The sequence below is a fragment of the Corythoichthys intestinalis genome, chromosome 2 (assembly GCF_030265065.1).
Source record: "Corythoichthys intestinalis isolate RoL2023-P3 chromosome 2, ASM3026506v1, whole genome shotgun sequence".
NCBI lineage: Eukaryota > Metazoa > Chordata > Actinopteri > Syngnathiformes > Syngnathidae > Corythoichthys > Corythoichthys intestinalis.
Window position 1 is genome coordinate 43291113 of NC_080396.1, and position 14642 is coordinate 43305754.

Sequence of the window (14642 nt, forward strand, 5' to 3'; positions counted from 1 at the left end):
TGTAATTAAAACATTAGTGAAATGTAACATTGTAATACATACTGAATATTGTATGAATTGTATTCATGACAGGTCTTCACAGATCCCAGCAATCTACAGCGTCACATCCGCTCACAGCACGTGGGGGCGCGAGCTCACACTTGTCCCGAGTGTGGCAAGACCTTTGCCACCTCATCAGGTCTCAAACAACATAAGCACATCCACAGCAGTGTCAAACCTTTTATCTGTAAGTGAGAGTCCTGCATGGTTTTTCACTTTTATGTCTATAGTCTAATTGATTACCCCTTTTGTTTTTTTCTTCACAACTTTTTCTTTTAAATTATAAAAATGCATCCAAAGTTATTGAGAGTTTTCATCTATGGTCTCTACAAAGAAAAAAATACAATATTTTGATGGATATTTTTATTATTACCAACTTGAATCGGTATCCTGTTCCCATTGGCAGTAATTCCTTTGTTTCCCTTGACGTGCATTTTTTTGTGTATGTTGTAGTTAATTTGGTTTACACAGTTAGAGACAGTGTTAAAAAGGGTTTAACCAGGCCCTGATGGGCTGCATCTCCCTTTACCCCCAGGTGAGGTGTGCCACAAATCCTACACCCAGTTCTCCAACCTCTGCCGCCACAAGCGTATGCACGCAGACTGCCGCACTCAAATTAAGTGTAAGGATTGTGGCCAGTTGTTCAGCACTACCTCCTCCCTAAACAAGCACCGTCGCTTCTGTGAGGGCAAAAACCATTATGGCTCACCAACAGGAATGTTCAATCCTGGTATCCCCATGAGTTCCAGTCCTATTTTGGCCAAGGCCAAGTCCCACCACCCTCACCTAACTGGTCTGAACCAGTCAGGTTTAGGCTTCACTGACTACTTTCCTTCGAGACCTCACCCTCATGCTGGCTTGCCCTTCTCCTCAGGACCCCACGGTTTCCCGTCCCTCCCCCATGGGTTCCCCGGCATGTTTCCTCCATCAATGTATCCACGACCACCGCTATTGCCGCCTAGTCCAATGATGAAAACAGCCCTTGGCAACAGCACTCAAGAAGTCAAGCTGCCACAGAGTCCTCCAGATGGCCCGCCAGTGTCTTTAGTTAGCTCCACCAATAGTAATGGAGGCAATAGTTTAAGTTTAGCTGAGGACAAAGATAGTGAAAGCAAACTGACGTTGTCCTCTGGTGGAGAGGCTAAGACAAAATCCAAAATTGGAGAAATTTCAGATGGCAGTGACTTGGAAGATATTAACACGACGAGCGGGACTGATTTGGACACCACAACTGGTACAGCTTCAGGTGATGGTTCTGACTTGGAGAGTGATGGAGACAGTGAACGCGAGCACAATGGCAAAAGAAGAAAGCCGTCTATTGCACTATCAAGCCAAGACGGTTCCCAGTTAGAAGACACAAACAGTGCAGTGATGCCAGCAGTGTCTAATTCAGGGAACTTCTCGATTGATCGGCCCTTTTTGTCTTCTGTGTCAACACAGCACTCTTTCTTCCCTCCACCTGATGAGCAAGCACTCCCACCCACGACAGCAAATGCTAATGCAGCCACCACTGATTCAATTAAAGCCATTGCTTCTATTGCTGAGAAATATTTTGGCCCAGGTTTGATAGGTCTTCATCAGGAGAAGAAGATGGGTCCGCTCCCCTACCACTCCATGTTTCCCTTTCAGTTCTTACCTAATTTCCACAGCTCCTTGTACCCCTTTAGCACTGATCGAGGTGCCCTCAACTCTGGCCTGTTCTTCAAGGGTGATGCCAAATCGCCTCGCGAACACCTACATAAGATGGTTTCTGGTACACTTGGAGCTCCTGTACCTACTGGGGAATCACCATTTGATCTTAGTACGAAACCTAAGGAGACCAAGTTATCTCCTCCAACTCCAACTAACCCTTCAAATCCACACACTAATACTAGCATTGCCAGGGGCTCTTCAGTAACATCTAGTGGCGAGGAACAGCCATTAGACCTCAGTATCAATAACAGAAGCCGAGGTGGTCACAATGGTATGGTAGCAGAAGCGCAGACTCAAAAGAACCACATTTATGGAGTTGTAAAAGGCATGTCTATCAAGGATGAAACAGCCAATTTTTCAATCCCCCACACCCAGTCACTGCATCAATCCCCCATTGCATCGCACCAACAGCCACAGCCACACCAACCACCTCCACTGCACTACGCCAAGCCCTCCGCCTTCTTTATGGACCCAATATACAGGTATTTCTGTCCCAATTAGTCCACAAAGTCTTACCTACATATGTGACATGTCAAATATTAGTGGATAAATGGAATAAGATGGTGCAAATTATCCCTGACCTTGGTATGTAACCCTCTGCCTTGTTGTTGGTCCAGCAGGGTGGAGAAGAGGAAGCTACTTGACCCTGTTGGAGCTCTGAAGGAGAAATTCCTCAGGCCTTCACCACAGCTCTTCCATCCACAGGTAAACCTATTATAAATAGTGCCAAAGTAAATAAACACGCTAAAAAGTGCAGATGCTACACTGCAGAAAAGAGAAACAACAATTAGCTATTGCTGACTATTATCAGATGCAGTGAAGTATATTTGATGTTGCACAAACAAGTACATTATGTGAATGTCCTCCTTTTCTTCCTCCAATGCTACTACAACCTGAATTGATAGGGCTCTATGCACCATCATTCGACATTGTTGTTATGTTCTCAAGGGTTGTATGACTTCTTCCTTTGTTTTGTGGATGGCGCCTGTGTATATCATCATTTCTACCTTTTTCAGAAGACACAGCCTGTTTTTGAAACTTTGATAATTACTCACATTGTTCGACTGTCCCCAGACCCTCGCTGCTGCTACAAATCTTGATTGCAAAGAATGATGGTATTAATAATATATTTTTAAATGAATAGTAAGCATTTGAATGGTATCCTCGCTAATCTTAGCCTTGGCATTGTTTCATGTCCTGGGAGCCTACAGGCAAGCTCATACCTCAACCCCCTCAAAGTTTCTGTTTTTTTCTGTGTAGTGGACTGCCTGGCTAGATAATAGCACCATGTCCATCAAGGACATCCTGTGTTTGTCTCCAGGAGAATGAGGGGCTCTTGTTGGGGGAAATTGCTTAAAATCTGACCTGGAAATCTGTGTCCTCTATCAACTGTGACTTTGCAGTACACAAATCTGGAGCATATAGGGACAGATGAACTTATTTGTATTTGGTCACTCTCCGCATCTATATATAATGTTAGTATTTATAGTTTGTCGCAGCAATTACCTACTGGTATGCTCTAGATAATTCTACAAATATTTCAGAATGATATCCACCTGCCAAAACATCCGGTAAATTAGCTCTTTCAATGCCATTGACTTGATGCACATCCAATCCATTTAAACTGGGTACTCCGGCGATCATTCATCGTCAATGGCAGTGAATGAGTTCATACTATGAGAGGTGTTACTGTTAATCATGAGATCCATCAATTCATGTTCTTTAGGTTGCGAATAAATATTGAGACAGTGTTCCTCCCTTGTGCCATTAAAAAAAAAAAGAGAAGAAAAAAGGGAAGGGGGGAATGATGCAAGCTGTTTTGGCAAATATAATTCCGACACAACTACTCCCACCCACCTTCACTTTGTTTACAAGCTTCTCAGGGAAGGGAAGAAACGATCAGTTGGGATCTCAAACTATATTTTTCAGCACTATGCGGAACTCTTGAATGGCTCATTTAGCCACCTTGCTGGCGTGACAGAACTCAAGACGCGAACAGAGTCATGGCTGAAGGAAAGTGAGTAATTTAAGGGAGTTTATGGATGGAGTGACAAATTGTACTTTTGTCTATAGGTCAAAGTAGCAGATCACCTCCCTCCAACTGTCTATGTGCCTTGATCAATTTATTGGACATTTTGTTTTTGCTTTCATTTGTTACATCATTTTTTGAACATACACAGGGAATAGAGATTATTAATTTCAATGAATATACCATTCCTCCTATTCTCTTCAGATGTCTGCAATGGAGAACATGGCAGAAAAACTGGAAAGCTTTGGTGCACTAAAACTGGACATGCCGCCCAATTCACTGCAACACTCTGCTCACCCACTATTCAACTTCCGCTCACCTCCTCCCTCGCTTTCGGATGCTATTCTCCGCAAGGGCAAGGAGCGCTACGCCTGCAGGTCAGTGCCCTGAGCTGCCGCGCATTCACAATTATGACTTTTTTTTCAAATGATGATGAGACTTTTTTTTTTTCAAATGATGATAAAGTGATTGTTTTTTTCTGTTACTTCTTCTCATTTCTGTTTTTCAATTAATTCCTCCATGAAGGTACTGTGGAAAAATCTTCCCCCGCTCAGCAAACCTCACCAGACACTTGCGAACACACACAGGCGAACAGCCCTATAGGTATGTTTAATTCATGTATTATTATTTATGGTTACTCATGTTAAATGTGGGAATACTGAAAAAGCTAGGACTGGAAATCTGTAATAAACCAAAATACTAAGTTGGAACTACATTTAAATTTCCCTGAGCGCTGCTGTTCCGCCATTGAGAAAAGCAAAGCGCACCACAAACTACTCAAGGGTATTGCAGTTCAACTGTATGTCACGTGGGTTCTGCAATTTGCTTGTTTTTTGTCCCTCAATTGTTGTGTTTCGTCACTCTTGCATATACACAGTTTTGCTAGATTATTTAGTATTGTTTCAGGGAAGCCACATACAGTGGGGCAAATAAGTATTTAGTCAACCACCAATTGTGCAAGTTCTCCTACTTGAAAAGACTGGAGAGGCCTGTAATTGTCAACATGGGTAAACCTCAACCATGAGAGACAGAATGTGGGGGAAAAAACGGAAAATCACATTGTTTGATTTTTAAAGAATTTATTTCCAAATTAGAGTGGAAAATAAGTATTTGGTCACCAACAAACAAGCAAGATGTCAAAGAAGTCTAACTTCTTCTAACGAGGTCTAGTGAGGCTCCGCTCGTTACCTGTATTAATGGCACCTGTTTTAACTCATTATCGGTACAAAGGACACCTGTCCTCAACCTCAGTCAGTCAGACTCCAAACTCCACTATGGCCAAGACCAAAGAGCTGTAGAAGGACACCAGAGACAAAATTGTAGACCTGCACCAGGCTGGGAAGACTGAATCTGCAATAGGTAAAACGCTTGGTGTAAAGAAATTAACAGTGGGAGCCATTATTAGAAAATGGAAGACCTACAAGACCACTGATAATCTCCCTCGATCTGGGGCTCCATGCCAGAGCTCACCCCGTGGCGTCAAAATGCTAACAACAACGGTGAGCAAAAATCCCAGAACCACACGAGGGGACCTAGTGAATGACCTACAGAGAGCTGGGACCACAGTAACAAAGGCTACTATCAGTAACACAATGCGCCGCCAAGGACTCAAATCCTGCACTGCCAGACGTGTCCCCCTGCTGAAGAAAGTACACGTCCAGGCCCGTCTGCGATTCGCTAGAGAGCATTTGGATGATCCAGAAGAGGACTGGGAGAATGTGTTATGGTCAGATGAAACCAAAATAGAACTTTTTGTTAGAAACACAGGTTCTCGTGTTTGGAGGGGAAAGAATACTTAATTGCATCCGAAGAACACCATACCCACTGTGAAGCATGGGGGTGGAAACATCATGCTTTGGGGCTGTTTTTCTGCAAATGGACCAGGATGACTGATCTGTGTAAAGGAAAGAATAAATATGGCCATGTATCGGGAGATTTTGAGTGAAAATCCCCTTCCATCAGCAAGGGCATTGAAGATGAGACGTGGCTGGGTCTTTCAGCATGACAATGATCCCAAACACACAGCCAGGGCAACAAAGGAGTGGCTTCGTAAGAAGCATTTCATGGTCCTGGAGTAGCCTAGCTAGTCTCCAGATCTCAACCCCATAGAAAATCTGTGGAGGGAGTTGAAAGTCCGTGTGGCCCAACGACAGCCCCAAAACATCACTGCTCTAGAGGAGATCTGCATGGAGGAATGGGCCAAAATACCAGCAACAGTGTGTGAAAAGCTTGTGAAGAGTTACAGAAAACGTTTGGCCTCCGATATTGCCAACAAAGGGTACATAACAAAGTATTGAGATGAACTTTTGGTATTGACCAAATATTTATTTTCCACCATGATTTGCAAATAAATTCTTTAAAAATCAAACAATGTGATTTTCTGTTTTTTTTTTTCCACATTCTGTCTCTCGTGGTTGAGGTTTACCCATGTTGACAATTACAGGCCTCTCTAATATTTTCAGGTGGAAGAACTTGCACAATTAGTGGTTTACTAAATACTTATTTGCCCCACTGTACTTGTATGTTTTTTTTTTTTTGTTTGTTTAAAAGAAATACATTGAATTTAATTGAAATACAGTTGTTACCTTGAGATATTAGTGACTCAATTTACAATTTAAAAAAAAAAGTTTTTTCTCATATTGGAAATATTACCAAATAATGTGTTGTTTTGGGCCGAGAGTGGAATGGATTACTGTAAAAGCATTTACATTTATTTAGAACATAAATACTAGTGTTTTTTATTACAAGCTTGATCACCGAATGAATGAAACTCGATACCCACAGTGCTACTGTATAAATTATTGGCTTTTAACATACACTGTCTATCTTCCAAATGCAGGGATTTTTTAAAAAATGTACAGAGTTCTTATGCTGGCTCTCACTTGTACTCTGTCAGGTGTAAGTACTGTGACCGCTCATTCAGCATCTCGTCCAACCTGCAACGCCACGTTCGCAACATACACAACAAGGAGAAACCCTTCAAGTGTCACCTGTGCAACCGCTGCTTTGGTCAACAAACCAATCTAGACCGGCATCTCAAGAAGCACGAGCACGAGAACATTCCTGGTAAGACTTCACACCGCTTTTTTAACTTGCCTTGTTAATGGTCTGACTAATGGACCGTACACATTGGCGATTTGGAAAGTTCTATCCTGAGTGAAATGTTTATTAAAGTCCGGCAAACAAACATGACATGTAAAAGTGGGAAAACTACTTAATTTAAGAGTTTACACATATTCTCTGTCTGCTGTGCCAAATTTGGCCACTCGCTGCCCATGCTGGACATGGAAGTCACCTGCTACATCTGTAGTTGACACTCTGATGACATTTTGGAGTTATTAAGCCTCTGAACAGTTTCATTTAATATACTGTATCTGGAAAGCACTGTTTGGTTGATATTTCAAAATTTAAACATAAACTCTCTATAAATGGTTATTTTGTCTTTTATTTCCAATTAATTAAATCATGTAGATTACAGTGACATCATCGGACAAATTTTTACAGGTTTAAGGCCCATTTAATCTATGGTGCTATATCCTTTTAACACACAAGTTATACAGAAATTTTGCAGTCCATGTGGTTTTAAAAATGCAAAGCCTCATTAAAACCTTGATAATATTTTGCACTCCCCCTTTTTTATGTGTGATAGTTTAAAAACTAAACATACCCTTTCTACCTGCGTGCGTGCGTACATTACATCGTTTGTGTGTGTATTAATGTGCGCGGATGTGTATGTCTGCACACTTTCCTCACCAGTGAGCCAACAGTCTGGGATGCTTTCCAACTTAGGAACCACCATCTCCTCGCCAAACTCCGAGCCTGACAATCATGCACTTTTAGATGAGAAGGAGGACTCATACTTCTCAGAAATCCGAAACTTCATCTCCAACAGTGAAATGAACCAGGCCTCCAGCTCCACGGATAAAAGGTAAGAAAGAACAAACAAACTATAGTCATGCATAGAATTTTGTGCAATTTATGTATTTTTTTAAACTGAACTGCGATTGTCACTGCAGTCTTTTTGTTGTCTTTTTAAAAGCCTCTCCCACTCCAATTTCTTCTGTGCACCCACTGCAACGTTATAATAGCTTGCAGAATGACACAATTGCAAGGCTGTTATGATAATAATGCTCAGTCAGTTGATTGTTATTGTGGTTGTAGTTTACTGTTCTACGTTGTGATGAGACTGACGTCAACATATTGCACAGCAAAGTTTAACACTAGTGAAAATGAACTGGACGATATGTGCAAATCTGTGCTTAAAAGCGACCCAGCGACATAGCAGTGAAACACAATCCTGGTATTTCATTCTGTAAATATTGTTGCAATGCTTCCTCACGGTGGCTGTTCTGACCAGTCTTGTTGCTGCGTCTTGAGTTGTGGATGCACAGTGCCCTCTAGTGAGCAAACGTTTCATCGCAAGATTCTCTAACATTAGTTACACAGAAAGTACATAGATTTTGACAAAAATCACACATTACAGTAAAGCTAATTGTTCATCCTGCCTCATAAGACTCTATACAGGAATTGGTGTGAGTTGATTTCAGATTTTGTTTTTCAGTATATTGTCAATTTAGCTTAGACAAGAAACAGTGTTAGTTTTAAAATACAACTCACACTGTATCGGATGATCTTCACAAGCCTTGTGAGGATAGTAACAGTAATGATGAATGAATGAATAAATATATAGAATGAGGGGTTTTTTGCACTGTCTGTGTGTGGCTGGTAATGCTGGAACACCTTGATTTTCAGTTCACATAGGACGGTTAGGACCTTTTTTTATTTAAAGAAAAATCATGTGCATTTACAGTCAGAAGTTGATGTAACACAATGTTGTTATAGTGTTTGTGCTAATAACACTTCTCCAACAAAGTCTACATGGAATCGTTTTGCTTCCTCTGTCTTTATTCACATGCAATGGTGAGTCAAAAGTCTGTTATCCAGAAGGGCAAGCATTTGGTGTGCAAGTCCATTGTGTTTCTTTACAAAGAGACGTGCTAACATCTGGCCTGGCTTGCAAATTACTGCAGTCATTTTTGTGTGTCCATTAGAACAAGATCATTTAAGCAATCCTGTCATCTGGAAAGTTAAAATGTGATTTTTTTTTTTTTAACTCAATGACCAAAAGAAGTTCCTGTTTTCACACGGTCTCAACGTCCATACCACCATGGGACTCGCCATCCCTTTCCTCATGTCAACACTCTTTTTGGTCAGCAGACTCTGTGGTAGTTTAGCCTGGCTCCCATCTGGGATCAATACTGAGTCTCATCCACAACAAGGCGGTCTGACGTTTTAATATCAGTAATTCAGACTAAGTGTTGTTCTTTCTGTCCACCCACCTGATGGCTCAGTGTTTATTCTCCCTTCAGAGTGAGTGAAGCCTCGCTCCAATCACGCTCATGCATGACTATCTATAATCGCTCTTAACTGCCCTTGCAACCGAACTTCACTCCAGTTTCACCAGTAGTACAAGTCATGGCAGCAGTTTTAATTTTCCACAAAAAAAAAAAAAAAAAAAAAAAAGACTAAACTAGACACCCGGGATTGTTAAGAGATGCTGAGGGTAGTGTTAGTTCTCTCGTACAAATAATTATTTATATGTTCGCATCACAACTTGTAAAGATTTGAGTAGTTCCCTGGATACAATGTTTGGCATTTGGGATCGTAAATGGGAGTCTGTTAGTTTGGGGTCTCAGGTTGAGGCATTTTATCCAGGAGATTCACTGATGATGGAGTGCTTCAAACCCCCCATCCATCCCTGTACACATACCCCCCGCCTAGTAACCCAAACAGGCCACTGACGTGTTTAGACTAAATGACAAAACCCAGGGCCCCTCTATGTATGTCAGAGCCACGCTTCTTTCCCTGGACACAGGCATGGACTTTTTCCCAGCTAAACAGCCTGGCAATTTGATTATAGTGATATTTAATCTAGATTGAAAGAGGAGTCCATCTAGCCATGTTTACCCACACGCAGTGTATGACCCAAGCCTATCCTTGTGTATGCCTCCCCAGAGGTAATGCTGTCTGATTTGATAAATGTCCACTGTGTGGCGAAAAAGGTGGGGGTAACTTTGCTGTCCCACAGGAAATGATATCATGAGCAATGTCATTTGGTCTGGGGCTTATGGAAGGGGCAGCTGGGGTTCTGGCTGGTGAATGTACAGATGGCGAGGTCAGAATAGTACCGAGCTCATCGGCTAGAATCTTGTTTTGGCCGCATATGCAATATACTGTAGGTTCCACGCATCACTGCATCCCCTAGTATTTAATTTCAAAGGGTGCATTCAATTAATCATGTCGGAGGAGTGTTTGGAAAATGCCCTCTAACAGACTTTCCGTGCCCATGTTGTTTATGGGCTCGCTAGATAACACAATATTTGTACTTTTGAACTCAAGACTAAAACTTTTTTGTACCATCTCCTAATAATGGTATCCCTAGCATAATCAGTGACCAGTTTCAAAGTAGAGCAGTTATAAAGCAATCCACCACATTTAATGTTGACGTTTTTTTTCCCAAATATTTGTGAACAGCTTCTAAGTGTAATTTAACTCAATCCTGAAGTACATTACACCCCCTGCCCCCCCCACCCCCACCCCAATATCTGTAGTGTTAATGTTCAAACTGTGGCTTAGAAAAATAAATAAAGTCCCTACCTTTTTGGTGTGGAACATTTTGGCCTACTACACAAACAAATTTGAACTCATTGTATGCCATTGACAATGATAGACGTCCGATTCATTTGAACTCTGGGGACTAGCAGGGAATGCTCATGTTTCAGTTCCATTGACAGCGCTTAACGTCCATTTCAGCGAATGATCGGTGCCACCCCCCTCCCAGTCAAAATTGACTGGAATTCCGTCAATGGCAAACAATAACTTAATTTTGTCGCTCATTGTGCTACGCAGAGAGCCAAGTATAACTTGTGGTTGTACTTACTGTAAAATGTTTGAGAACCACTCTTTTTTTTTTTCATATTGAAATGTACACAGGTGCTAGGAAAGCTGGAGTAATGGTGTAGAAACTTCTGGTAAAATTCCCATCTACTTTGATACAGATCTGACCTGGCTGAGGAGGATCACCCGGGTAGCCAGAGGTTGTCCAACTCCAAGCTGTCCCTACAGGGGCTGGAGGAGGAGGAAGAAGAAGCAGAGGGGGATGACGAGGAGGAAGAGGAAGGCAGTGTGACTGAAAAGTCTCACGATGAAGCCCCGGAATCCCCGTCACCAATTACAACACGCGTGTATGAAGAGGAGGAGGACGAAGAAGAGACTACTCCATTATCTATGAGCTATGAGCACTCTCGCAGGTACACTTATCATTTTATAAGCTATAGTAATTAACCCCAACCAAGTGACTTGCGACCAGTCCAGAGTGTTTGACCAATTTAACGAAAGCATGTGACTGCTTCTTGTCTCTCTTTTCTCCCTTATTATTAATTAATTCTTTCATTTTCTATTCTCTTCATTCACCTCAATGTCTCCCTCTCCATTTTTCTCTTTGCACCAATTCCATTCCACATTCCATGTACTGATCCCGTCCATTCAACCATCCACATTTGGCCCACCATCTCACCGGTGTGTAGGTGTTTAGAGGAGGAAGGTTCCCTCCTGGACCTTGAAGGTCTTCCCAGCTTTCCCAAGGGCCTGGATGGCTTACGTAAAGCGGCCAGTGATGAGCAACATTTTGACGTTAAAGACATATTTAATACGTCACTAGAGTCGGAGACCTTGAAAGAGACGTTGTACAGGCAGGCTAAAACCCAGGTATGTGACTAGATTAATTGAAGAAATTACAGTGGAACCTGTAAATCTGAACACAATCTGCTCCAGAATGCTCATCATACGATCAGTCTGATTCATTTAGATTCCTCTAGGAAATGGAATGTATCTGTTCCATGATTGCAAACACAAGCAAACATCCATTAAAAAACATTCTCCCTATGAAATTTGCGGACAAACATGGAAAAGTTAAGTTTGTGTCCCTTTTTACCATTAACAGTCAAATAGGTGTAAGAGAGATACATAGATAGCATTTATTGTCCCATCAGGAAATTCATTTTAACAGTCTGTCAGTCACCAACATTAAAACAAGGACAGGAATACAAACCCAATGAGGAGAGTGTGGACAAGGTGAGACAAAGGCTGGCCCCTGCAGGGTTATGTGGGTGGTTATTAAGTGCTTCGATGGCAGAGGGGACAAAGCTTTTACTAAAGGAAGCCCGTCTCCATCTCAGAGTTTGGTATCTGTGACCAGAAAGCAACAGTGTACGGTTGTGGGTTGAGGAGATGGTCCGCGCCATTGGTTATTAATAGTGCAAGGCGTGTGACTGCTCTTTGGTATAACTCTGTGAGATATTAAAATAATATTTACTTTACAAATGACATACATTACAATATTCTTAGCAAGTTTACCACTCACTTGTGTCAGTGTAGTGAATATAAGACAAAAGTGAGTCTCTACACAAAAGGCAGTTTCAGACTAGCGGCAACCTGTTGTGAAGGGTTCAGCGGCAACCCATTCATTGTGTATGTGGGAGGAAAATTCTCGCCGAAAGTGAGCGGTGGGTGGCCGTTTTGGGCGGAACGGCAATGAATTTGCGCCGAGAGGCGGGGCCCAAAATAAAGCCTTGTTCTCTTTTTAGAGCACTACCGCGCTGACGTCTATAACACATCCAATAGCAGAAAAGCATGCACACTATCTGTGCTATCAGGCTGTTTCGGCAGACAGATATGCACAAGCCACGGCTGACAAAACCGTGATAAATGCGCTTTTTTTAAAGATTTGCTAGCTGTAAGACACTCGAAAAATGACTCTCATACCTCTCCTTGCAAAGCTAAATGGTCTCTCGATGTGCATTTGTGTGGAAATGTAGTTCACGGACAACAACAAGAACTATTCACCTTCTCACCGAAACCCGTAAAACTGTTTACACGGCTATTATAATGCCCCCTACTCCTTGAATAGGAAATAAACACATTGGTGCTTGGGACAATAATAAATAAGCTTGCTGCTTTCCACTTCCTGACAGAGTCTGCGTCAGGCTATGTGGCGCTTGCCGTGGACTAAGCCTGAACGATAAACATCGCCATCACGATATGTGCATGCGCAATAGTCCCACCGCAAGGACGTGCGATGATTTAAATTTTTTTGATACACAAACTTTTTTTTTGCTTCATGCTTTCCCTGTCCTGAACTGATAGCCTATAGTGTCACTGTCGCTCCCTCCTTCTCCCAGCTCTTTGTTCCTCTGCGGCACTTGCTTATTAAAGTTAACGATGTTGATAGAGGGTTGTGTTTGATCTTGCCAGAGAAGCGGACTTCAAACGCGGCGCATGTTTCAATAATCGTTTAACTTGTTAGGCACTTGCTTCATGAAGGAAGCGCGCCCTGGAATGAATGTGTGTGCGTGTAAAGGCGTTCGAGGCAGCCGGTGTTCTGACGAATGGGTATGCTTTGTACACCTGTTGTGTTGTGGAAATAAATGCCAGAAGTGATTCTGCAGCCAAGGTAGATACAGAGAAGCATTTAATAAAGCAAAGCATTTTTCTACTACAGTACTTTATTCTTGTTCAAAAATGATTCGGTGGGACAGTTATGTTTAAAACTGATCATTAATTATTACATTTGAAGTGCTTGAAAAACATTTATATATATATATATATATATATACAGTGGGGCAAATAAATATTTCGTCAACCACTAATTGTGTAAGTTCTCCCACTTGAAAATAATAGAGAGGCCTGTAATTGTCAACATGGGAAAACCTCAACCATGAGAGACAGAATGTGGGGTAAAAAACAGAAAATCACACTGTTTGATTTTTAAAGAATTTATTTGCAAATCATGGTGGAAAATAAGTATTTGGTCAATACCAAAAGTTCATCTCAATTCTTTGTTATGTACACTTTGTTGGCAATAACTGAGGCCAAACGTTTTCTGTAACTCTTCACAAGCTTTTCACACACTGTTGCTGGTATTTTGGCCCATTCCTCCATGCAGATCTCCTCGAGAGCAGTGATGTTTTGGGGCTGTCGTTGGGCAACACGGACTTTCAACTACCTCCACAGATTTTCTATGGGGTTGAGATTCGGAGACTGGCTACGCCACTCCAGGACCTTGAAATGCTACTTACGAAGCCACTCCTTTGTTGCCCAGGCTGTGTGTTTGGGATCATTGTCATGCTGAAAGACCCAGCCACGTCTCATCTTCAATGCCCTTGCTGATAGAAGGAGATTTTCACTCAAAATCTCTCGATACATGGCCCCATTCATTCTTTCCTTTACACAGATCAGTCATCCTGGTCCCTTTGCAGAAAAACAGCCCCAAATGTTTCCACCCCCATGCTTCACAGTGGGTATGGTGTTCTTCGGATGCAATTCAGTGTTCCTCCTCCAAGCAAGAGAACCTCTGTAATAAGTTCTATTTTGGTTTCATCTGACCATAACACATTCTCCTAGTCCTCTTCTGGATCATCCAAATGCTCTCTAGCGAACCGCAGACGGGCCTGGACGTGTACTTTGTTCAGCAGGGGGACACGTGGCAGTGCAGAATTTGAGTCCCTGTTGGCGCAATATGTTACTGATAGTAGCCTTTGTTACTGTGGTCCCAGCTCTCTGTAGGTCATTCACTATGTCCCCCCGTCTGGTTCTGGGATTTTTGCTCACCATTCTTGTCATTTTTACGCCACGGGGTGAGCACTTGCATGGAGCCCCAGATCGAGGGAGATTATCAGTGGTCTTGTATGTTTTCCATTTTCTAATAATTGCTCCCACAGTTGATTTATTTACACCAAGCGTTTTACCTATTGCAGATTCAGTCTTCCCAGCCTGGTGCAGGTCTACAATTTTGTCTCTGGTGTCCTTCGACAGCTCTTTGGTC

At 42.1% G+C, this 14642-nt stretch overlaps 1 protein-coding gene across 3 annotated transcripts in view; it reads left to right on the plus strand.

The window, feature by feature from the left end:
• The window catches only part of prdm16 (PR domain containing 16), a 193275-nt gene that overhangs the window by 174906 nt on the left and 3727 nt on the right, over window positions 1-14642 (plus strand). Inside the window, exons 8-16 of one of the 3 annotated variants that reach the window (XM_057817965.1) lie at window positions 73-226; window positions 575-2213; window positions 2349-2436; window positions 3965-4137; window positions 4286-4363; window positions 6657-6826; window positions 7517-7688; window positions 10819-11070; window positions 11347-11527. In XM_057817965.1, the coding sequence (XP_057673948.1) occupies window positions 73-226; window positions 575-2213; window positions 2349-2436; window positions 3965-4137; window positions 4286-4363; window positions 6657-6826; window positions 7517-7688; window positions 10819-11070; window positions 11347-11527 (2907 nt within the window). Of the gene's footprint in view, window positions 1-72; window positions 227-541; window positions 2214-2348; window positions 2437-3964; window positions 4138-4285; window positions 4364-6656; window positions 6827-7516; window positions 7689-10818; window positions 11071-11346; window positions 11528-14642 lie in introns of all 3 variants that reach the window. The other 2 variants (XM_057817981.1, XM_057817972.1) reach the window with 2 other exon arrangements.